General features: G+C 35.1%; 1 protein-coding gene across 1 annotated transcript in view; it reads left to right on the top strand.

Annotated features, from left to right (window-relative positions):
• The window catches only part of DNAH8 (dynein axonemal heavy chain 8), a 148,548-nt gene that overhangs the window by 10,805 nt on the left and 111,500 nt on the right, over positions 1-26,243 (top strand). Inside the window, 17 exon segments of the mRNA XM_009283806.1 lie at positions 782-889; positions 2,657-2,758; positions 4,288-4,434; positions 5,390-5,587; positions 6,147-6,223; positions 6,680-6,779; positions 9,329-9,448; positions 10,770-10,905; positions 11,897-12,084; positions 13,017-13,097; positions 15,239-15,355; positions 17,875-17,994; positions 18,802-18,938; positions 20,040-20,151; positions 21,081-21,191; positions 21,987-22,064; positions 24,669-24,864. Coding sequence (XP_009282081.1) covers positions 782-889; positions 2,657-2,758; positions 4,288-4,434; positions 5,390-5,587; positions 6,147-6,223; positions 6,680-6,779; positions 9,329-9,448; positions 10,770-10,905; positions 11,897-12,084; positions 13,017-13,097; positions 15,239-15,355; positions 17,875-17,994; positions 18,802-18,938; positions 20,040-20,151; positions 21,081-21,191; positions 21,987-22,064; positions 24,669-24,864 — 2,128 coding nt within the window.

The raw sequence follows: 26,243 nt of genomic DNA, 5'->3' as shown, positions 1-26,243 counted from the left end.
TGAGTTTGCAGCCCAAAGTTAATTCCAGGAGCTTGGCTTCTCTGTTGAGGGGTGAAAAGTCAAAATTACTTTTTCTTGATGTTCTGAATTGCAACTCTGATAAGTCCCTGATAATGTTAATGAATTATCATTTTTTACTTTTTTTTCTCTTTTTTCCCAAAATACTTTGGAAGTGATTGAATTACAGAATACTTGTAATACCACAGTTTGATTTTAATGATATGAACAATGATTTCATGAAATGAATGAAAGATTTAGATGTTTCATATGAAGATTGAATGAATTAGGCACTCATTAATGAAATGAGTTTTGTGAAATGTCTGGATGAAACATTTTATGTAATGATCATTATCACAATGTAATTGCATAGAGTATATTTAACAGCTGTACCTGATGGAAAACAAAAGCATTAATCGCAGACAACCACTGTCAGCTGCCAGAAGAATACTTCCTTTTGCGCCAAAAAATGCAGCCTGTACTTTTTGAATCAGTGTTCGATTTTGATCATCAAAATAGCATATTAAAATATTCATATTAATATCTTTAATCTGATTTATCACCAAATCATCTAAGAGTTTTATTGTTTTTATTAGTTGAGGTTTAAAAATTTATTGAGTGTGATTAGCTTTTTTTTACAAGAAACCTTTTGGTAAGATGCCATGGCATTTTGAAGATTGGTTTATGTAATTTAGGGAAAAATGTAATTTAGAAGTTGTCAATAGAATAGAAATATAGTTGCTAAGAATAGAAAGTAAAATTTTTCTCAAAACTCTGCTTTAAGGTATCCATGACACATGGAATACCAAACTTGATAAATGCTATACGAATGATTCACAGTGTTTCAAGATATTATAATACTTCTGAGAGAATGACATCATTGTTTATAAAGGTAAATATATTAAGTGTAATATTAATTATAAAAATTATGTGATTTTTCAGAAAAAAACCTCATTTTGTTTAAATCAGCAGGAGATTTGTTAAAAAATAGTAATAAATAGTGGGTGTCTGCACGGGAAAGGAAGAGAAGTCCGTTGATCAGGAGAGGATTGAACTTGGATTAGAGACTTGTCTTCTGGAAGGAACTTTGTTGTTATTCTTGGTTCAGCATTTTTCTTATCTTCTTGATTGATCTCCTGATCTGAATTAATCTGCTCATTTGTTTCCTAAATCACTGAATCCACAAAGATTCTTTTATTATCGGCTTTGAAGACCTGATTAGGCAGGTGGCCATCAGTCTAACTAGGCTATTCCTCCAAAACATATGAAAGACAAAAGGTTCCTGTTTTCATAAGCAAGTCATACGTGAAAAATTAACTGAATCTCAGGTCATAAACTTTGCTTCCTTAAACAGAAAATTAAGACAAGCTAGGTAATTATACCAATGTCTTTTGCAGAATCCAGGTATTCACTGCAGGAAAAGATGGTTTGTGTAATGGTTTTAGAACAAAGAAATCCTTCATAGCTGAAATACGCACTTCCAGTAAACATATAGGGGAAATTCATAGTAAAGCCTGCTTACACCACTGTCTTTTTTTTTTTTTTTTAGAATACCCCAGGTTTTAGTGTAAAGTTTTGTTACAGTTCAATTTGAACTAGGATATTAAGAAATATGTGCTTCTTTGAGGCTATATTTATGCATGACTGGGGCTGTTTTCCATACATCAGATGTTAGGTATAGATTATGCAGCAATGTTTATATTGCCTGTTGTATAATTGGGTTTTATACGTTTGTGTATTGACACTTGCTAGTGTCTATTATTTAATCGTCTAAGGTATTGAGCATTTCACTACAGAGGCTAATAACAGACTGGTTACATGAAGCTGTGCTAAGAAATAGTAAGGAAAAAGCTCTATTTTAATCCAGTGGCTTAAGGTCCCTGTTACTGTTTTCTTCCATTTAAAGATCACCAGAGGTGACTCTGGAGGTCCTATCTACAACTTCACCAGTCATTGTATTACAGTGTGAGGCTGCCTTTGTTGCGGCAGTTTTCAGTCTTCATTCAGTTAGGGATTCTTAAGACCTGCTTACTGTACTCTCATGTGTCAGGAGAACTGTTTTGAATTGTTCACATTATTTAGTAGACCAAAAAGATTATCTGCCTGTAGCTGTTCTCTGAGATGTGTTTTCTATATCTGCATTCACTCCTGTATTCCTCTCTCTCTTTCTATCATTACAAACTTTGGATTTTTGTGGTTGAGAAGTAGAAGAAGGTTCTCATAGCCATGAGAGACCAAGGTAAAGACATACTGCTAGGGTAGAAAATTCTTTAATGGCAATTTTTAAATAAGGATGCACACACTAAAAAGTGTAAAGATGACAACGAAAGTGAAGAATAGTTAGAGTTAAATAACTTCTCTTGGTTCTTTAGTTATGGTTGGTGACATTCTGTGTTTAAGCATATGTATTGCTGGACTTATAGTGCTTACAAATACTTCCTGGGACTTAAATACACTTCTGGGAGTGTTTTAAGACTTTTTATAGGGTGTTTGTCATGTATATTACATATATTATTTAGCCACTATTATTCCCACAGGTGAAATTTATCTGAACTCTGATAGTACTAATACATGCATGTGGGAATTTTGTTAGATTTTGCAAAACAAGCACATTTCCTTATAAGCTTGAGACCTACTTGTTTTCATTTGTCTGCACTAGGTTACAAATCAAATGGTCACGACATGTAGAGCATATATTACAGATGGTGGCTTGTCTCGTGTCTGGGAGCAGGAGACATCAACAGTCATTGGAAAAATTAAGGTATTTTGTCCATATCAATATGTATCAAGTACTTCACATCTCTTTAGTGTTTTATTTCATGATGCTCTGAGTGTTTTCCCGTTTCTTAGCCCACTGGCATTTGTTGAAATTAGAATGGCCTGGTCTTTATCAGGGTGGTCCGTCACTGACCTTGGAATTGGCATCTTCACCATATGTGCGACCAAGGAATTTTGTCATCCTGCATAATCCACATTCTTCCCTCCTGAGGGTATCTGACATGGTACCATCTTCCTCTACTGTGGAGAACCTGGTATTTGAATAGACCCCCACTTTGTTACAGTAGCTCCTTCCAATACCAGATTTCCTTGGCACACCACGAAAGTTCAGTGCTAAGAGAGTCTTCCTCTTCCTCAGCTGATGGTAACCTATTAAGAACAAATTAAGCACATGCAATATGCCATGGCAAAATATGTCCAGCTTGGGGTTACTGGTTGCCAATACTGACTTCATTTCCACCTTCTCCTTTATCAGGCCTCAGCTACTGACTTCCTATCTTACCCAGAAAGGCATAGGATTTCATAGTCCTTTAAAAATTAAGTCCAGAGGTACAAAAGAAAATGTATTGAATGTATCTCTCCTGACCTGACAGGATATGATTCTAATAATTCATGTATTTCATTGAGGTCATCTTGTGGCTGTTCTACAGCTGACAAGCCCTCATTATTCTATGAGAGAAATATAAACCCAGTTTCTAATCATGGTGATGAGTCTTCATTCTAGTATCTGTATATTCTTGGAGATCCAAACATTCCTTTCAATGAGGACCTTTTTTCATTTCCTGTGATTTATAGCCAATTGTTACATATACACATATATTCAGACAGTCTGGTGACTGCCAGTATAATGTGATAAAATCTGCTTTCTGTTTTCCAAGAAATAACAGAAGATTTTGTATTCCAATGATTATAGACTTTACATTTCTCACCAGTCATTATTTTTACATCTGATAAGGTCTTAGTATTTTAAGTAAATAATCGACTGAGAAAGACGGATTATTCTTCAGTCTCACTTTAACTCAGACTTGTCAACATACATTAATTTGTATAACCACTTTCCTTTAAGTCCCCCGGGAGTTCCAAACGGACTACCCTGTTATGCCAAATTCCATCCTTATCCAGAGGACAGTCTGATCATTCTTAAGTAAGCTAATGGCTTTTCTTAATATTCAAATGTCTCCTTTAGAGCAGGAGTCATCACCTGCTCTTCGCTGGCCTCTAAACCACTCTTTACTTTAACAAGAACTAAAACATTTCCTTTCTTTTTTTGGTGACTCATCTCCCAGTGTTAAGTCTTTCACTGTACTGTACTGTTTTATGTTCGTATGTTGCAAATATTTGCTACACATACTGAAAGAAAACCACTGTATGATGTAAGTCATTACTGCCTGTTGACTGAAACTAGATTCAGTGATAATTAACCACTTTGGAATGACAGTAGGTTTGAGTTCTCCAGTCTCTCACCCATAAACATAGCATAATGAGTATGGTACTTATTCCTTCACTTTTTAGGACTGCATGTTTCTATTGAAAGAATATCAGAAATGCTTTCATGAAACAAAGCAAGAGATTTTGGAAACTCTAGGAGAAAAGACGTTTGAAGTATCGGAAATGTACATTTTTGGAAAATCTGAAGCTTTTTGTAGGAGATTAGAAAAAGTGAGTATACTGTGTGCTGTTGTTATCGGTAGAGAAGAACGGCTTCTCCAAAGAACCGTTTACAAGGTGGACACTTGCCAACATACATGCTCTTAATCATCCTGTGAAGGAGTTTGTAACTCTTTATTGAGAGAAATTAGGCACTTCCACAGAGTAAGTCATCCCAATACTTTAGGCAATTACCTCACAATGTCCTTCTGAATTTGTCAATTTATCTCTGTTAGTGTGGATAGAAATAACCTAATTGATCTAGACTTAGATCATTATTTTAGGAGGTTTAAAACTATGTGAAAAATAACACACCTTTGTTTTTTCGAATAGTATCCTAAGGCATTAAAAATTCCTGTTACTGCCAAACACAGTTCTTCAGATGATTCTGCTGCTTGGTGTGGTCTTAACATTTGGCTTGCTAACCCAATGAAAGGATTTTAAACTAGCATTCGTAAGAGTTTGCGTGGAAAAGATAATAGGTGCTCCTTGGTGCAGAATAAGGTCAGACAAGGGATAAGATGATAATGGGGCAGTCACCACAGGGTAGGAGTTCTGTGAGTCTTTGATGTTTTTCCTTATCATGCAGTGTATATACTAATCTGTATGGTTGGTTTTTTTATTCTGTGAAATCTCTTTGTGTCATCAGTATGCATACGTCATGTTTTAACTCTTTTTCCATATTACCCTATTGAATCTAACAGTCAAATATAAAAAAGAAATGCTTTACCATCGAGAAAAATGAAGATGATTTTACTTTGTATTGGGTTGTGATGAGAACTGATGTTGAAAACTGAATTAACCATGCTCTGTTGAAGATACTTGACTTAGAAGCTCAGAAGCAACAATTTCTGAATGCAGCAGTTAGAGAAGTGGCTATTGCTTATTTTATTTTACTCAGGTTTTAGTTTATAGAGGAAGTAGCAGATAACTTGTTATGAGCATGAATATAATGTTTGTATTTCAGATTACAGAGATGATAACTGTAGTACAAACTTTTTGTGCACTGAGTCTGTCTACCATCGAAGGGATAGATATTATGGCAGTAAAATTCAAAAATATCTACCAAAGTGTTCAAAAGAAACAATATGACATCCTTGATCCACGAAAAACAGAATTTGATGTGGATTTTGTGAACTTCATGGCAAAAATTGAAGGTTTAGAGGTAAGTAATATTGCTACCTATAACTTACTTGGGCAAGAATCTCATCGCTACTTACTCAGTATCTCCCTGGATGTCAGTGAGACTTTGGACTGTGAATAGGCTACTTTGTTCATCCAAAGAGGACAGAGTTTGTGTTTGTCTGCAGGGAGGCTTTTTCCATTCTTTCTCCTCCTTCCAAAGGAAGCTGTAAAATATATCATACAGTCCTCACTGAAGATCAGTCACTCTGCAGCCAAAATGACAACAATTATGAGACCTGAGAGAACGATCTGCATGGAGGTGGTTTATTAGCCTGGAGACGTGGTTAGATTTTGGGTAGAACAAAGATGCAACTGTTTTCAGTACATGATTTGATTCTTTGCTAAAACTGTCTTGCATTTTAAGAGATTACTTGACTGACACTAGCTATTTATTGATTATATTAAGCATAGACTGGTGAAGGCTGCTATTTTGTGCTTTAAGCAGTAACAATTTCAAATGCTACTATGTTAAGAAATTATCAGACATCAAAACACTATTATATGACTAGAAAAACTGTACTAAATTATATATTCTTTAGATACAGATGCAGACATTTATGCGTACCTGTTTTGGGAGAATTTTGTCTTCACAGCATGCACTTCAGTTACTTCAAAGGTATTGGCAATTATGTTTTAAAATATTTTAAAGTAACTTCAAATTACTGATTAGCACAATTTAAATAACACAGCTACTTTTAGAACAAAGGGCCTAATCAAGAACTTTTCATTATTGGCATTCTGAACCATGTAATCATCATAAAAGATGTATTTTAGCTTTCTCATGGAAATCAATATATTCTCCTGTTTCTTAATTTCATTACAGTTTAATCCATATGTGCAAGAGGATACTAAAAGAAAAACCTAAAAAACCCACAACAGCAACAATAAAAAACCCCAAGGCAGAACTTTTCAACTTGCTTAAACTTGCTCAAAGCAAAAAGATTTCCCAGATCAGAAGCATTTCCTAGATTTGTGCTTCTTTCATTTTATGTAACGTTCATGTGTCCCGAAATAATAATAAAAAATAATTGTGTTTTAGAAATATCATTTTGGGTACTCATTTTTAATACAGGTTTCAAAATCTGAGAATGCCATGCCTTCAAGAAGAAACAGTGTGTACAGTTGGTTGTATTCTTCAACATTATGTAGCAGAACTTGAAGCTGCTAAAAAGGTATTTATTTCTTTGCAATAAATTTTAAACATCATGTTAAAATAAGAGCAAATATTTTAATAGGAATAATTTTTATTTATTCTATTTCACTAATTGACTGTCAATGCTCAATTTATCATACTTCTATTTTCCTATTACAGAAAACAGATCTGAGTGTGTAGGCAAACATGATATACATGCCCTTGCGGGCAAATGTATCATCACAATTTTACTTTTTAAACCAAAAGCTTTTCTGTTATTCCTTCATTAAATAAAAAAAAAAAAGTATGTTCTTTACTGGCTGGGGGCACCACTTGCCCTTTTTGGGTTTTGTTTATTATATGCGGCCTCTACAGTTAATTTGCATTTATACATGGCTAATCTTATTCTGTTATCATCACAATTTTACTTTTTAAACCAAAAGCTTTTCTGTTATTCCTTCATTAAATGAAGAAAAAAAAGTATGTTCTTTACTGGCTGTGTACATCACTTGCATCTACCTTTTGGGTTTTGTTTATTATATGCGGCCTCTACAGTTAATTTGCATTTATACATGGCTATTATCTAATGCTGTGACAGTGCAAAATAGATACAAAATGTAGGTAAATTGCATTTACGTTCATTATAAAGTAATTTTCTGTGATTTGTGTAGTGTACCATGACTGTAGCATAAATGAGAATTAACTTGTTACTTGACTTTAAACGTTTAGAGAGGAATTCATCTAACCTGACTTTATATGTCTGCAAAATAAACATCTGCATCAGAACTAGACATCCATACTCCCTTTCTATTCAAGAAAGAAATGAGTATTCTAGAGTCAATTCATCTGATCTATTTTATGTGTTAACTTGAAGAATTAAATAATTCCCTTGAAACAGCCATTTTTCTTCAATGAGTACAAAGGGAATCTGGAAAACCAGACTGATGCAAATATTTTTTTTAGAGTTGTTTACATTTTGTCAGATGAATGACGTGTTTACATGAGGAGCCAAGTATCTGTAAACTCTGCACTTACTAGAAAATGATTCCTCCGAACAGTGACTTAAAACTGTAGCCTAGCACAGCTGCTCTGAACCACTCTTTAGAGTGTCCTTTCCCTATCTACTCACTGTATATAACACTTCCTGAACCTCTAATTACTGGCTTAATTTGATGAACATATTTTCAGCAGCACTGCCTGCTTAAGAAATCACTGAACCCACCCCTGGCTGCTTTTTCCCATCCAAAAGAATAGATACGTTTTCTGAGGGGGTTTCATCCATGTCAGTTTCCTCTCTTAAGTTCACTGTGAAGCTACTTGGGTTTCTTTTGTTGGCACTGTGCAGGAGACAGTATAGGGGTAAGAAGACATGCCAGTAAGTGAAGAGTGGTGTCTGCTAAAGCAGTACAGCTGTTTGTGTTATCACAACATGAGTTTGCGTGCCTAAAGTTGGCTGGATACAAATGTTCTTCTTTCTTCTGTTGAAGAATATGTCGCCAATATACTGGCTAGTTCTAACTATTAGATATTACTGGATTGCTTTTAATCTTTGCCAAGCAAGTTATTTCTAATAAAAAGTTGCTCCCACTGCAATACTGGTTCTAAAGTGCTTGAATAATTTGTCAATGCAAATTTGGTATGTGATAATTTTAGGCCAAATTTTTCTTGACTATAATGCAGCCATTCAGAGAGCAGGGCCCCTTTTTTTTTCCTCAGCTTGGGCACAGGTAGAAGCACGGGCTGTGTACCCAGGAGTCTCTACATATATATTGATGAGAAGTTAGTAGAAAAGAGCATATCATAGAATCATAGATTATCCTGAGTTGGAAGGGACCCACAAGAATCATCAAGTCCAACTCCTGAAATGTTAGCTATTAGTCAGATGTATATGTCTGAAGAACAATGTTGACATTTCTATTCAGGTAAAACCTCTCAGTTAACAATATAGCTTAGGGCTTTCCTGAGAGCAGTTCCCAAGCCCCAATGAGGGTTCTTGCAACACTTCCTTACACAGCTTGCTTTCACAGCAGATGGCTCCAAAGTTACACAGCTGCACCTGTCAGGCTTGGCTTTGAATACTGGCTGCTCAGCTCCTAGGTTTGCAATGCCTTTTGGTGTACTCAGGGCTCTGTCATAAGTAAGCAGAGCCTTAGGGCTTTCCTGAGAGCAGTTCCCAAGCCCCAATGAGGGTTCTTGCAACACTTCCTTACACAGCTTGCTTTCACAGCAGATGGCTCCAAAGTTACACAGCTGCACCTGTCAGGCTTGGCTTTGAATACTGGCTGCTCAGCTCCTAGGTTTGCAATGCCTTTTGGTGTACTCAGGGCTTTGTCATAAGTAAGCAGAGTTAAGAAACAGCATGAGATAATGAAGACAGGAGACATACCAACAGCAGTATCAATGAGTGCATCTCAGAAGAGTAGCAAGTGGGGGAAGCAATACATTTTTTTCTCAATGAACTGTTGTGTGACTCCACACAAATTTAATCTGTTTGGGAGGAGGAAGAAATTGTGGTACGAGAGGAAAAACAGTTTAAAGTTTCAATGGATTTTTTAATCCATGTGTTTCATGATATTGTTCTTATTGTAGCTTTACCAAATTCAGAAAGATAACCCTCCTCTTGCTCGAAACATGCCACCTGTTGCAGGAAAGATACTGTGGGTGAGACAGCTATTCAGGAGGATAAATGAACCAATCAACTATTTCCATGTAAGTTGATGTGAGGAAAAATTAGGTGTTTTGTGTAACAGTGAACTGTCTTACTTCAGTAGAGTGACCATAATGTTTCTGGCTATGATGATGCCACTTCTCATATGCTAGGCAACCTGTTTATTTGTATGTGAATATCTAGTTAAAAAAATATGCTCTGCAGTAACCACTGTTGTAGATCCAAGATGTAGTGTTTCTTTGACTTACCACTGAACTAGCACCCCCAGCTGGGAATATGCACTGAATTGTTAATATGTCTGTCTTCATATTGCCCAAAGAAATATTTCACCATTCCAGCCAGTGGTGTTTTTCTTCTATTTGTAACAGGGCAGACCGGGGCTTGTACATAAGACCCATGTCCTGTATTTTAACTGGGTACCCACCTTTTCTGTTCCTCTAGCCCCATAGGGTTCTCTGTGGAGAATCATGTCTCTTTACCAAGCGGCTGCTAGGAGTAGCTTAAGGCATAAATGTGGACTGCCTGACATCCTGAAATTGTCTCGTGTGTATGTTCTAGTACCACTGAAAAAGCAAGTTTATTATAAGGACCCACACAATAGCTGCAGTACTGTAACTGAGAATCTGGTCATCAGTTTCACTGCAGATGATCTTTGAACTAGTCTGGGAACAAGGAATTCCATTACTGAACTTCTCAGTTCTACATTTTCTGTACCACTAAACATACAGCTGAAGGTTGGTATCAGCCACATAGGCTTTGACATTTATGGCCCTTAGGAATTTCTTGGTATTGGATTTCCTTCCTTCATTGGAATAGCCAGAATCTTGCTATACTAGGATCCACTATAGCAATTGAAATATTTCTTGAAATGTTTGAGTGATTCTCCTACAAATTATCTAGGGTCTCCTGCCAAGTTAACTTCTATGTGAGAGAGGTTTTCACTTTCCTGTTTCCCTCAGGTGGGAATAAGGATCACCTAAATCTGCTCCGAAGAAAACAGACATAAATATCATTACCAATTAAAAAAGGAGATTTTTTTAAAATAAATTTTTAGTTACTGTTCAATTTTGAGTAGAACTGAGCATCCATTTCACTGGGAATTACAGGTGTTTATCACAATATAATAAAGTAATTGCTCTTACCTGTGTTAAATAATAGTATTTATTACTTAGAAGTTCTTACTGACTTTATTGCCCTATAAATTTGAATCATAAATACTTAATCTAGTTTTTAAGAACTCTGTAAGTATAATTTGTAATATTAACTTATGTAATATATAGTCAATAGTTAAATTGATAAAAACCCAAATAGTATGGTTTTATTTTGATAAGGTTTTAATTTGAATGTACTGTGTTTTAATAGAAAAAGTCAAATATCTTGGCAACTCCAGAAGGTAAAGCAGTTGTTCGGTTATACAACAGCATTGCCTATGTATTGGTGGAATTCGAGGTAGTCTATCATAATGCGTGGATGAAGGAAATTTCACAATTACAATATCGTAAGTAATTAAATAAGTAACTGGCTTTTTTTTTTAAATGTTATTGAATGCTAAGTTAACACAAATCAAATCAGATAATTTTTTTAAGCCTCATTTACCCTTCAAATGTGCAAATTAATCATGATCCAATAAGCAGGCCCAATAATACAGATCTTTGTCCCTTACTGACCTTGAAACTCGGTTTTGATGCAGAGGACTGCAGATCTGGTACACTGTTTGACAGATTACTGGAAACAGTAGTGAAACAAATTTAAGGCACGCAGTTGTTCATTTTTGCATTCAAATTCTTTATGTATAGCATTTAATAATTCTTCCTGTTTTCTTTCCGCTATAATAATTTATACAGTTGTATTATCCCAGTTCCTCTCAGGACAAGTATTACTTTATGCCTAGAAAAAAATGTTTGATAATCAAGGTTTATCATTTTGAGATTAAATGAGAGTCAAAGTTTAAAAAAAAATATATTTTTGAGTAGATTTTTCCTGTAAATTGTAGACACTCTGTGGGCTTCAAAACTAGGAGTAGATCTATAAGAATAAAATCTTTTCATCACACAGTCAACAGAGGTTTTTATGTTGCTGTTTGGGCTTTTATTTCATTTTGGATTTTTGCAATATCTATATGTAAGCATTCATCCTCTGGATTAACAAATTCCTGTAAGATACTGAGCATCTCATAAAAGTGTTGTGTTTCCAGGTCCTTAAAAAATGAATTTCATCATTTTCTAACTTGAGCTAAGAAAAAATATGCCACAAATAAGACTGGATCTGATGCTTGTTTAGCTTACGAAGAGAAAGGTTATATATGGCAGAAAGCTAATATGGTGAAAGTCAGTTGTATATTTTCTTTAACTGAAAACGTGACGCTATTTCACAAATAACCATACATATTTAATCACTAGATAGTAATATTAGAAATCTGTGTTCCATAATAATTTATATAACAGAAACAATTGTTTTTTTTAGAAACTGATATAAAAATGTCTTTACAGCCTAACAAGCCACAATATTTGCACGTCATCCTAAAACTGGGAAGTTCCTGGTTAATTTTGATCCCCAAATTACAGAGATTGTCCGAGAGACCAAATGTATGATCAAGTTGGGTCTGGAAGTACCGGAGCAAGCAAAAAAGATAGTAAAAATAGAAAATAACCTGAAGTCAAACAAGTTGCGTTTAGAGGTAAACTTAAAATTTATAATGATTGCTGTTTAAAAAATAAAAAAGAACATCTGATTAACCATAGGAATTTTTCTATGGTTAAATAAAGATTAAAGCTGGGTATGAGGTAGTTTAAGGTAAATTTGTGGAATGCACAGGTGGACATAGAGGATTTCATTTGAAAAACCTCTACTAACTGCTGTGTGGGCTAGTATATACTTAAAGATAAGCATATGTATTTCTCATACCCTGTGGCATGTTAAATATATTCTTGTGATGAAATAATTAGAGCTATCCAAAATATGTTTGCTCTCTGAAAATCAGTAAAATGCGGTTCTACAGAGCTTTTGAGAAGCAAAGATTGGAATTCTGGATTGGAAGATATGGTGAGCCACAAAAACATCAAGAATTTTCCAGGTTACATGCCAGAGAAGTCAGATTTCTCATACTTGTTGTAGTCTTTGCTATTGTTGTAGTATTTAGAGAAGCTTATATCTTGGGCATGAGGTGTACCATACAAGATTTGTGTGTGTGTGTAAGGCGTAACATGAGGAAAATTTAAAACTGAGTTTATATGTGACTTTAAGTATCTACAGCATATGATACTCAGTTTCAAGAGGGTATTGCAAGTTACAGTCACTAAAGCTCAAGCTGTCTTTAGCTCTAGAGAAAGATCATACTTTGTCTGGCTTTGTGCCTAAAGACTGGGAATGTGTTGCATGAAGGCTGCTTTCGTTCTTCCTTGTGTAGCATGATACGGATTCATTACATTCCAGAAATGATGTACATGGGTATGTAATGTCTGTGTAAAATTCTACACTTGTTTTCAAATGTAGTCTTGTACTGCTTTCCATATTTTTTCTGATGATTTGATTGTATAACAGGCTGTTTGCTTCAGTAAAGAAAGCACTTAAAATATTCTTCTTGATACTACCCTTTCTAATAATTAACAGGGTCTTCTCCAATGTTATGAAGATTTGTGTCAAGAAACACCAATGATTTTTGTAAATCTAATGGCACCAAAAATGAAAAAGGTTGGTACTGCTAAATGCACTTCAGTATACTTCAGAAGTTAGAATAACTTAATAATAGTTTATAATTTTAAAATATGTAGATAGATCTGCATGTTGTGAAGTTTATGTATTTTACTAAAACCTTTAAGACCAAAAATTTGCTCTTTGCATCCCTCATACAGTGCTCAAATAATCTGTGTTACAGTAGGATAATCTTGGTGCCTGTGAGATGTAAACCCAGTAGAACAAAGAATACAGACTTTGTGGGTCTATTTATCTACACAAATCTCTGGCTTTGACATGGAAGTAAATTATCACTTATTTCAGTTTTAGAGGTTTTAATGGGAAGTTGTGCTTTTCATTTAGCTGAAATACTAAATGTCATGATCCTTGTCTTTGCTTGGAGAGAATTATTAGCCTTGTGAATTGAGTCAGTCTCTTCAGTGATGTAGAAAGGTTATATACTACACTAAAGGGACAGTTTTATTGGAGATGAAGAATGTCTATCCTGCAAGCCATTTTGTTTTGCCAGGCACTTGCAAGTGTACATCTGTGGTTGTTCTAAGTAACTCTTCCCTTTTTGATTGTAAATAATATCAGAAGGTTGCAGAGTTTGCATAAGTTTGTGTAACTACATAGTTGGCATGTGCCGAAGTGTGAGAAACAAAAAACTTGTCCTTGCTCTTAAGAGTTAAATAATAAAAGACAAAGAGTTAAAGTGATGGTAGTCTTCACTTCAGTTATACTACTGTAAATGTGATTATACCGTAGAGGGAATCATAAACCTCTGTATTTTAGAGGAAACAACTGGCAAAAGAGAAGGGATGGGTATTGTACAAACAGAAGATGAAAATGTTTTTTGAAGAAGGGAGAGAAGTCTTTGGTGTATAGGAAGAAGAGATCAAAGCACAAATCCAAAGATGGAATGAGCAAATCTAACCTATGGCTACATTGGTGCCATAATTTGACAACAGCCATGTAGAGCCTTAAACTGTTTCTAGATTGGCTATGTTGGTTACCAGTAACAGTATTATCCCAGCATTGTGAAGTTAAATATATTCCCCAAAAACATATGTATTAAGGTGATAATAATGGCTGTATTTGCAAATAGCTGTGTGTCTATTTGAGCTGAACTCATTGTTTTATCTGTGATATAGACATAGCAAAAAAAAGCATTAGGCTGAAGAGAGTGGGTGAAGTCCAGGCAGTGACTTAGTAAATGCCAAGATGAAAGAGCAGATATGATAGGTGGCTATTTAAAATTAAATATGAGTGGAATCAGTTCAAAGTTTCTCAGCAATTAAGCAAAATTAAGTTTCTGTCACTTCAAGAATGATGGGAATGGCAAAATTTAAAATTGTGGTGTCTGTATACCGGGAAATCAGTGAGAAGTTTTGGAGTGCTAGGCAAAAATTTAAGGGGAGCTCTGCGAGAGAGTCTGGAAAGGTTGATTTCTCTAGCCTGGTGGTAGTATAAGATTTCCTTTTCCTCAGAGTCCCATCTCCTTCGAAGGTACAGGATCTGCAACTGAAGGAAGGACCTTGGTGTAGATCATACAGTGACAGGGAAATGAGCTGATTTCAGCTACATGCTGAACATCTTGGTGGTGACAAATCCAGATGAAACAGACCATGGAGAACCAAGAATTCAGGAAGGGAAATAGTAGGGAAGAGAGGATTTTTAAAATTAGCATCGAGGCTATAACAAAATTTGGAGAGGATCAGTGTGATTCAAAAAGGGACGAATGAAAAATGTCGTTAGATAGATACATGAGGTTGAAAGACAAGTAATTATGCTGTTAAGGGTGGTCAAGATATATATTAAAGAATAAATTGTAAGATCAATAGTGGACTTGATTTTAATTTTAGGAAGTAGTGGGAACCACTAAAAGACACTATCCGGGAAAACAGGAAGGGGAAGATTTTTGCTGAGCATGTACACTTGACAGTTGTGGACAGAGGCTATAGTATGTACTACCCTCCTCCTTCCCCAGTATCACATAAATTTATCTGATGTTTTCCTTGAAAACTTGTAACCTTCCTTGCAAAACTTAAACACAACTCTTTCTTTCATAGTGACATTAGTGATTCTAATAAAAATGGCATTTGTTTTAAATTATGTTTCTTTTTTTTTAATCTATGAAATTATATTTTTATGCTTAGATGGAAGCTGTGTTGAGGCAAGGACTTACCATGTTGACTTGGTCATCTGTGACACTGGGAAGTTTCTTTCAAGAAGCTGATCAAGTTCTGTATATATTTAAACAGTTTTTGAAAAAGGTATGCACTTGATCACTATATAAATGAAATGACAGTTTAGAGAAATTATTTCCAGTACGCTGCTCTTCATATTGGAAATTAATCTGTACTTATTTTCGTACCACTTGAAATACATAGAAATTTTGTTTGCTTATTAATGTATGTTCTTTTTTTGAAGAATGATATACTCAATGATTCTCTCCCATTATTACCTTCAAATATTTGACCGTTGCTTCCGTTCTTGCAGTAGAATGTATTTCCACTTGTCCTCAGATTCTGTGACTATCATTCTGATTTTCAGAGTCAACCTGTGCTTCTCTTTGAGTGCTTGTCCATGAGTGCAGTTGCACACAAGATACCTCCATGTAAACAGTGTCCAGTGGAGAACTTTTTAGCATTAACTGTATTCATAGCAGGCATGGTGTGAAACTGCCTCCTGTTTGTGCAGTCCTTAAAATAATGAAGGAGAGCATGCTTTTCCCTCACAGTTCTCTGCGTGCTGAGTCTGTGCTTTTTTCCTCTCTTAGTGTTTGCCACATAATTTCTGAATTCTTTTGAGTCCATTAACATGCTTGAGGACCTGTATTGGTTCTTTTTCTTCTCAAGACTTTACCTTGATAGTCAGATCATCCTTCTGGCTTGATGGTTGAACTGTATTGCTATGATCTCTCCTACCAATATCATAAATTGTGTCTCTTGTGGTAGGATATTGTTAGTCACTGATGGGTATATCCACTTCTGTTTCTGTATGGCAGAAAAACGTAATTATGATCAAGTGCTCTGTTTGCTGCTGAAACCCAAAGCTGAAAAAAAGATTGGCTGTTTAAGAAATTAACAGTTCTCTGAACCTGAGTATATCTGAAATAAACGTCTTTTGTAGATACGCTCTATTTTCCTTAAATATGTAGGTTGTGTACATTTCTGACTTTCTTACCCCTCCCATATCAATACAAAAAGATGTAAACTTGGTTAGACCCTTGATTACTGTGAAGGGGGTATTGTAAACAAGTAGGGAAAAAGTGATGTAAAACAGAAGCATGAGTGATATTGTGACAAGCAAGATGGGATATCACAGATGCAGAATATTTCAGATAAAAAATTAAAAATTGGACAGAAGTCAGTTTTATTTGGATTCTGCCATGACAAAGCCACTTCACTACAGTTGACTGAATTCTAACAATGCTGTAATATAGAATCAAAAACCCAGTGAAAAGCTATGTTGAGTAAAAGAAGGACTGAAGACTAAACTGTCAAGCAAGATACAGCAGCCCCCCCCCTTGCCTTGCAACTAGAATCGTGGCCAGTAAGATCATGAACAAGAATCTCATCATCTTATATTAACGTATCTTGTTTTGTTACTCTGTTTTATTTAATCTAGCAGCAGTGTATCCTGCATAACTGGAATGATCTGGGGTCTGACTTACTATTACTGCCTGTCTGCCTAAAACTTCTGTTAAAACAGCAAGGATTCTTCAGGAGTCTAGCATGGATAACATCATGGAGCAGGAGTTCTCTTCTTTTCCACCAATTCCTAAACTTTCAAGACAGAAGAAAAACAAGTTTAAAGAAGCTACTCTTAGTCTTGGGACCACTTTCTGATGAGGTTCTCGGGGCATAGGAGATAATTCTTTCCATTGTCACTCATTCATCTAGTCTCCAAGACTGGACAGCTCTTTGAGCTGTCAAGAGAAGCTCATTGAAAAATTAGATCATTACTGTTACGGTGCAGAAGTAGTTTTGGCTTATACTCTCTGTGAATTAATTTCACTTATATAGTGAATTTTAAGATACGGTGCTGATAACCAGAAATCTGTGAAGAAATAGGTGGAAACACCAAATTCCTCTAAAGATTTCACATTCTCAAGGATTCCTATGTCTCAGTTTCCCAACATGGAACCAGCAGATACTTAAGAATTACAAAATTGTTTTTTAAAGGACTGCCTGAAATGAAATTGTGCACACTACTAATCTTTTTAGAATTGTGTTATCACACTGTGCAGGATTTACATACATACACTTTTAGCAATTGAATTCTTGTTTTCTGTGGCAATAGTAACTGTATGATTTCCCGACTTGCATCTATTCTTTCATTGCTCATATTCCAGGTTACCGAAACCAGGACATCTGCAATGGAACATGTTAACAAAGACTAAATTTTTTGTAGGGTACTTGTATCCCTAAAATCCCTCTGTAGATAATACAGAAAGAGGATAATTCACAGTAAAAGCAGACTATATTTAGCCATTGCAAATATACCCTAAGTCATCATAACTCATGAGGCGTTGCTGTGCTTCCTTTTTTCTCTGCTTCTCTCATCTTGTGATCTTTTTTTGTTGGAGCTTTTACCCCAGGGTTTTTTTCTGTTATGATTCACTTTCTTAGAGGATTTTCTACTATGTAAGATTCTTGCATTAACTGGGTAGAGAGATAGAATTTTTATTTTTCTGCAAAACATTGTATACCTGTTAGAACTCTCTAAAAGAGAATATATTATGCTTTAAATATAAATGTACAGTATTAATACAATTTTCTCTTTTTAGGTTAATGATTTAAGTGAAGTGCGGATTGATTTAATATTAAAGGAAATATCACATACTCTTTTAATTGTCTTACCAGTAGACGGTCCTATCAAAGTAGAGAATATGTTGACCTGCAATGAGGTGTGTGCCACTTTACATCTTCGAACTTGAATTCTTGAGCATGTTAGAAACAATGCCTTAGTAAATTAATATAAAACTAAAAAAGAATTCTTCTTACTGTAGAAATACAGAATTATTTTTTAAATTAAAATGTTTTGGTTAAAATATTTTATATGAAGATAAATTGGTTCTTAGGTATTTGAGATACTTAAGCTGTAGTATTTCATAGATAATTTTTATTTATTTAACTGCTTCACAATTAGATGAGATTTTTTTTGTATGAAGATACTTGGACATATGCAGCCTTTTTTTTTTTCCTATTTTTTTCCAAACTGTTTTTTTAAAGGACAAGGCAAAAAATACTTTCCAAAAAATATATTTGAGAATTTGAAAGTTTTCTTGATTCCAAATGAGGCTAAAAATGTATTTAGTTAGTTAATTAGTGCAAGTAAATAAAATTGTTAAGGACAGTTGAAAGAGTATTTAGGTAATTTCAGATTCAGTCTGTGACCTCCCTTCAATATTCAGGGTTTTCTTCTGGCCCTTTAAAATACCATTGCATTTCAAAAATGGAAATCTAAAAATAATTACCACTATATTAAAAATATCAAAAATATAGTAGTAACATAACAGAAGTTTTTTATAATTTTGAATAAAGATTTTGGGTTTGGTTTCTCAGTTTTCTTTTAAAAATGTTGCTGTTTCATTGAAATAGTCTCAGTCTGAAGAATGCAATATTCAGGGAAATGTTTTGGCTCTGCATGAAGAGGAACAGTAATAAGATAATCAGTGATACTAAGATAATTCATTGATATTTTTATTTAACAGACTTACACTAAAGAATGTGCTGAGTTATTGAACCACAAAAGCATGCACATTGAAGATGCTGTTCAAGAACTAATATCTGTATTTGAAAAGAATTATGAAATTAAATATTCTAAGAAAACCTCAGAAAAACATGTATTGCCAGGTTTATGATGTTGAATATTAAAATATTTAAATAAAAATTTCTGTCCCTGTAGATTTAACTATAATGTATCAAAATAGAATTGTTTTAGCTAATTTTCTTCAGACTTCTCCCTCCCACTACAGTTTCATCTGTGTCACAGTTCTGCCTTCATTTACCACTGTTAAACTAAACCACTAGCCTATGAAATATGGAAGTAATTCAGTATTGGTGGAGTTTCTAGAATTAAACTCTGTCCTTCTGTTTAGATTACCAAGGTATTTGCTCTAGAGGAAGAATGTTATAGTTCCATTTCTCTTAGTCACTCATTATAACTTTTTTTTTCCCCCTCTATAAGTAAAATACAGTGTTCCTCTCTTCTCAGCTATGTCACATATTTGGTACTGTCCTCTCTTTGTGACTTTTCTGCCACAGTAGAATTGTATCTCAAATACCAGTGCTAGTAAAGGCTGGTCAGTTTAAATTAGTACAGTCAATTGACATTCAACTGCTAATGTACGAGGCTCACAGCTGATCAATATGGCTGGTTCCCACTGCTCTGGGTGTGTTACAAAGATTTTTAGGAGGCCCTGTACCATTATAGGAGAAATAGTTTATAGCTGGAAGAAAATGTTTTAAGGAAAAATGTATTTTGAGGCTTAGTCAGTAATGGAGCTCCTTTTCTTACACAAGATTTTTTCCTTCTGGGTTCAGTTTCCTCCAGGTATAGAGGCATGGTCAGGGTCAATATTCCAGGTAGCTCAATACGATGCAACCAGAAAAACCTGATGAAAAGATACTTCTCTGTATTTTGTTAAATTGTTTATATTGATTTTTTTTTTTGCCATTTCCAGTTGAAATATCCATGTCTGCCTACCTATCCTTAATAATATATTTGTAGTGCATGGTGTTTGTTAGGCTGTGGCTTATAGGGTGGGCTCTTAACCAGATTCCTGGTGTGAAAAAAATGGTGTGAAATAAAACCAGTTAGCTGATCCAGGTACTACTAAAATAAAAAGCAATATTATTTTGCCTGTAAAGAGGGGGGACAGCATGCTTCAAAGCAGAACACAATGTTCATTTAACAAAAAATACATATTCTTTTTAAACTTACAGTAAGAGAAAAACATATAGTGTTTGGAAATAATGAAGAGGAGAGAGAAAAGAATACTTCTGCAGCTCTTCGTGGTGATAATAGCAAGGGAAATGATAAAGAAGATGAGTTTAAAAAGGTATTTTGTGATAAGGGAATTTTTTTCAGACTGATCAGATTAGTAAACAGTAGCTTGAGTTTTGGTAGCTGGTTATCTGCGTTACAGAAAGACATCACACAGACGATATCAAATGCCGTGTAAAAATGATGAAATAGCTTCCCTACAAAGTGAGTTTAAGATGGATTTTAGCTTTCAAAAGTATATTCCATGTTACTCCAGTTATCACCTTTATTAAACAAATTCTTGATATGTGAGTGGTAAGTGTAAAAGTTTGGAGAGAATGTTGTGCCTAAGCTGTGACACAGGCTTTCCTTCTTGGGTGGGCAGAAACATTCATCCTTTCTATTCTCCTTTTCCAACTTCACCAAGAAAGATCACCTTTGTACCTTTTCCTTGAAGAATACAATCTCTTCATGTTCAGCAGAGAAAGGAAGTGGAAGTAGAGGACAAAGACTCACAAACTTGCAAGCACAAATGCAATAATGTTACAAGGTTGCATTCTGTTGTTTTGTGCTAGCGATCATTACATGTTGCTGTAATTTTATGTTCTTCTTAATCCAGTACAGTCAGATTTTACTGTATTTGTCTCTTAGTTGAAAAGGGTACATATGCACCAATATTCTTGGATAATTCACGGTAGGTTTTTTTTTAATATGGAGAGCTTTTCTGAAGGAGTATGAGACTTCAGACAGATGCCAGTATTCTGTCTCTGAATAAGACAAATTGAATTTCCTCAGACGCTATGTTCTCTTTTTCATGCAGCTTTTACTTATTTGCTTACTTACAAGCTATTTTCCCCCTAACTTCTCCCCTTGTGTTTCTCATGTAGCTTACAGTGTAAATTCCTTCAGACAAGAACTAATACATTTGACTTAAAACCTTTTGAAATAATCTTCAGGTTCCTGTCTGAATACAATACTAAATAGTGTACATTTTATTTATTACAGAAATGTAAAGAGGTGGTTGCCTATTTCAGTCACCAGCTGCTAGACAGCCTCCAGAAAGCCACCCGACTGTCTTTGGATAGTCTTAAAAAAAGGATATTTGTTTCAAAGTAAGTTGTAAATGAAAGATTCCTTCAATAGTATTATCAGAACACAGTTATTTCTGTGTTAATAATACAAATATACGTTCACACATGTAACAATACATGCATATGTATCATTTGTCAAACAGTTCCAGACCTCTTGGCCCTTTTAGCTCAAGCAAAACCTGGAGAGCATGCACTTTTTGTTGCAGTGGTGCTTTGGGCCCACACTTTGCTTTTATGCTTTAATTCTTTATGTTGTTAGTTATAGTCTATGCATTTAGAAATTGTACTTTGCACTCTGCTTTTAGTTTTTGGTTTTAGTTTTGAGTGGATTTAGGTCATGTATTTATCATTTTGCACTAGCTTGTCATCTTTGAAATTTTTTTTTCCTGTTCTGTTGAATATTTATCTAAAATGTAATGAAGCAACTTTTACTGTTGACAGGTTTTTGCACAAAATGGTCAGTAAAACCTTTTTATGCCCTACTCAAAGCACTGGCAGAGTTCCATCATTCTTAAATTGAGAGATTAAAATCCAGAATCAGAAAATATTCTGGATAAAAAATTCTGAAAGTAATGACTAGATCCAAGGTAACCTTTGTCTGAATGATGGAGCTCAGGCGATTATCTTTACCCTTTAAACAAGAAGCTTCTGTAAGTTTTATCAAGTAGATAATAACTTAATGTGAAAATTCTCCATGAGGGTTTGCCCAGAAAAAATAACTCAAAATTATATTTCTAAGATAATTTGAGGGGGTTTCATGCTGAAGTATTTATGATGTTTCAAAATTATTTTCAGCAAAACTACATTTGGGAGAACAAAGTTTTCTGTTCGTCCAAGCAAATCTGAAGAGGTAGCTTCTTTTCTAAAAGCGGAAGTACACCTTGCTATTCCCAATGTGGTAAGTTATGTGTCATATAGGTAAAGTAAAATACATTGTCTTATAGTTATCTCTGCATTTGCCCAAGCGCAGGATGTGGGCACACTTCTGTTGAACCAGCATCCATTCCAACGGAGAACAGTTGCTCAGGCCTTTCAGTGCGCTGAGAGCACTGATGAAATGTGCTCACAGTCCCAGTGTTCCTGGTTTCTCTCTTAGTGGTACTTGCAGAACCTGGCCTTTTATTGTTCTTGTGTGTTTCAGCAATTATATTGCAATCTGTTCATCAGTGTTCTTTGGAGAATGCTTACAGTTCTCCTTCACGTGTAGCAGTTGCATTGCTGGAATAGATTTTTCATGTTTGGTTTTTATTTTAACTGTTTTGTTCCTTCTGTAATTTAAATCCTTTGTTGAAGAAAAATAATGACATTATCTTTGCTCAGTTCAGCTTTAGTCATCTCAATAGGAAGTAAGATGACCAGAAGGAGGAACACTGAACAGAAATGAGAAGATTCAAAACCAAGAAAAGAGCTATAGATTTCTGTGTGCAGAGAACAAAAAGGCAGCTTGATTGCAAAGAACTAATAAATGCATTTGTTTTCCTTTTGTAGAGTAAGATAACTCTGTGTCAGCAATATGTATGGTATTTTATTTTATATATGAGAAGGTAACTTAATATTATCCAATTGTCCTATAAAGATTAAAAGTTTTATACTAATGAAATTATAATGAAAGAAAGGTTCTGTTCTAGGGTGATATTCCTTTGACATTGAACCTGTGTTCATATTGGCATTCTGTTGTATATTCACACTGTGTATGTACACGTGATATATAAGGTCTGTCAAAGTGTAGAATTTTTACCTTGATACTTATATAAGCATAAAACCCCAAGCTCCACCCACTGCAAAGGGAAGTGCATCTATCTTTCTTTCAAGTCCTCTGAAATGCTTGGCTGATCCAGGGCAGTAATCAAGTAATGCTGGGTAAAATACCACTTTGCTAATGCTAATAGGATTTTGCAAGATCCTTGCTTTTATGCATACAACTGCTCAATCTGTGAAATTGATTTCTAAAACATCAGAGTCACTTTTAAGCAGTTTATATCCCAGTTCTGAGCACTCCTGTGGATGATTTCATCATTTTAAAATAATGGCTTACACATGAAAGCTATAAGATGATGTTCCAAGGACTGTATTTGAGGATTGAGCGTATCCCAAGAGTGATCTTTCTTCTGAAGTTTAACAAGAAATGCTGTTTTTCTATTCTTTCCTGGATCACTCTCAGGTAGGTTCTTCCTCCTGCTCAGTATTTTGGAGAAACTGATACGTACCTTTACTCCACCTTATCCTACATAGAATTATTTTCAAACAAGGACAGGACAAAGTCACAATTAGCATTATTGCTGCCAATACAGTTCAAAAAGTTTTGGGTTCGGGACTTTACAGCTGTTTGTGTACTACTAAATAAAACAGGCTAGAGGCTGTTCTTTGACCTCAAAGTGAGCTGACCTGAAATGTTGTGTATCCACAGTAGTAAATGCTGTTCTTCCTGAATCCAGGAGTTTGCATTCAAACTGTGTGTTAGGAACAGCCCTTGTCATGTTTTATGTGCCAAACTGTGCCTGAATTTTTTCTGGGAGAGTGCTTTTTTGCATCATCCCAAACTATGCTAAGGGAGCATACTAGCATTTATACAGTGTGGGTGATGGCAGACCAGAGCCTGTGTTTTGACTCTATCCTGTTTGCTAGTTGTCCTGGATTCAGATCAAGAATCCTAGTTTTCCTTCCAGTTCTTTTTATCACGTACTCTGGTAGTTGAATATGAGTTCTCTTCCTCTTCTGACTTGGGTATTAGATTACTCTCAGAATTATGATACAAAATCCTTGCCAAATATACAAGTTGAGATCTCCAGGGCTACTGCATGGAGTTCCATTAATTTACTAAACACTGTGCTCTTGCAAAAGCTTTTGAGGTAATACTACCTTTGGGATTAGAAAAACATTCAGTATTTATTCAACTAGGACCTTTGACACTTTGATCCAGGTGATTTTGTTTGCCTGGAATTACCCACGGTGTGAATATATGTATAGATAAGCACTTAGAAGGAGAGCTTATATAGCTGTAAATCTTCTTTAAAATGGGCTGTCCATACATATTTTTATGACCATCCCTCTTAAAATTCTCTCTCACAGAATTTAGGATCCAATGGTTAAGAGCAACGGAGAGGAGGATCTTGGCCTGCAATTTTTAATGCTTTATGATTCTAGAATGCAGGAAACAAGGCTTGTAATACAGTCCCATAGACTATAAAAAATCATTATAAAAATGGTGTTTAAAATGTTGTAGGAATTGTAAAAATAATTGTAAAAAAACCAGTAAATCTATCTACTTTTACACTTGCTTGTCATTTTGCCCACAGTATGATTGTACAAATAGATAGTAGGTCAGTACAGTATGTTTCGTTTCTTTAGAGGCAATTCTGAGCCAGACAAACTCTTAGAGTTACACTTTCCAGCTTCTCTTCTGGGGCAAGTTCTGCAATTCACTGAGTGGAGTAAGACTGAGGTGTTAGAAAATGACAATCAGTTGCATTTATTTCAACAATATTTCAACTGTTTTAAATAGGTAATGGTTCCTAGTTTAGACGATATACAGCAAGCCATCAATCGCATGATTCAGTTAATATTGGAAGTAAGTCGTGGAATTGCTCAGTGGGGACAGAGACATTTGCAAAAATCTAGTTTAAGAGCAGAATCAGGCACACAGCAAGTATCTTCAGCAGGCTTTGGATCACCAGGAAAAATAGCCAAAAAAGGGGAAAGTAAGTAGTGGTTGGGTTTTTTTTTTACTTATTTCAACTTTTTACTTTAATAAAAATGTTATCTATAAATATTTGTGAATAAGCTCACTTTTATTCAAAGAGGCCGACTGTGGCTTATCTTGAATTAATTTGTTGGGTTTATTTTGATTTAATTAGCTGTATTGTTCAGAAATAGCTTTTCAGGCTTACGTAGGTGTTAGAACTCTGAGAAACAATAAGCAAAAAAAATCTTAGAAAAATTGCTAGATTCTGAATCTCCTATTTAATTTGAGGCAAAGTAAGCTTGTTAATTTATCTTTTTACCTAATTACTATGGAATATAGCCATAATGATAGAGTTGAAACCATAAACAGTGATTGTAGACTAGCTCTCATTGGAATATTGAGATAGTACAAGAACTAGTTTAATAATTAGATTTCAGTAAAATTGGCTGTATTCCTAGAATGGATTATAAAACACTTCAAGTGTTTGTTCGTGTGAATATTCATACTGTAGATAGGTCTGCATCCATTTTAGTCAGATACTTTTTTCCATAATATTTTTTGTAAACATCTCTCCATATGCTTTGCAAGCATCCACAAAAGCCTAAATATATTTTTACCATCTGGTTCTCTTAGCTGCTTGGCTGAGCCAGTGATCTGCAATACAGTTGTATCTTTGTTGTGATTCCTTTGGAAATTCTTTAACATCTTGGAAAGTTTTTCTCTTTGGTAGTCCAGAGCTGGGACTTATTCTACTAATGTGCTTTGTATGATTTTAACCTCTTTAATGGGCTTCAAGCAGGGTGGCAGGAGACTACCCTCATCAGGCAGTCATAGCCTTTTCCTCTGCTGTGCCAAAATACAACATCAGCAAGTAACCATTTTCATCACCTTTAAACTACTCATCAGCAACACCTGGGGGCATATGTTAATGTTTGGCCAATGAGATCTATGGACTACACCGGCAAGGATGGATCAATCTGAGACTTTGTTTCCAGTGACCAGATCCCTGAAAAGGTCTACAGCCTAAAAGAGAACTTGGAGTTGCATTAAATCCCTGCCATGAAACAATGTGTGCGGTGGGAAGAGTGGATTTTTCTTCTCCATTCTCTTAAATCTGCTTCAAAATGCTCAGGCATTGTTATGACAGAAGGGGCGCATTAGATCTCAGGGGTCTCAGTGTCTATATTGACTCTGATTGTCTCAGCAATTCATCAAAGATGAAGGAGGGACATGATAAATTGCATTTTATTTTCCTTCCATTTGAGCTTACTTGTAGTTCTTAAAGGAGACAGGGCTCCTGTTTCAACATCAACAGTGTAACTGGGGCAGCAGCTACCAGTGTCTAAATTGCCTTTGAAAGCATATTTGGAGGCAAGAGATTTAGGAAAATCTCTA

Source organism: Aptenodytes forsteri, unplaced genomic scaffold (genome assembly GCF_000699145.1).
Source record: "Aptenodytes forsteri isolate BGI_AS27 unplaced genomic scaffold, ASM69914v1 Scaffold309, whole genome shotgun sequence".
In the NCBI taxonomy this organism is placed as follows: Eukaryota; Metazoa; Chordata; class Aves; order Sphenisciformes; family Spheniscidae; genus Aptenodytes; species Aptenodytes forsteri.
The sequence above is the reverse complement of the archived record's forward strand: the minus strand, read 5'-3'. Positions and strand labels throughout refer to the sequence as shown.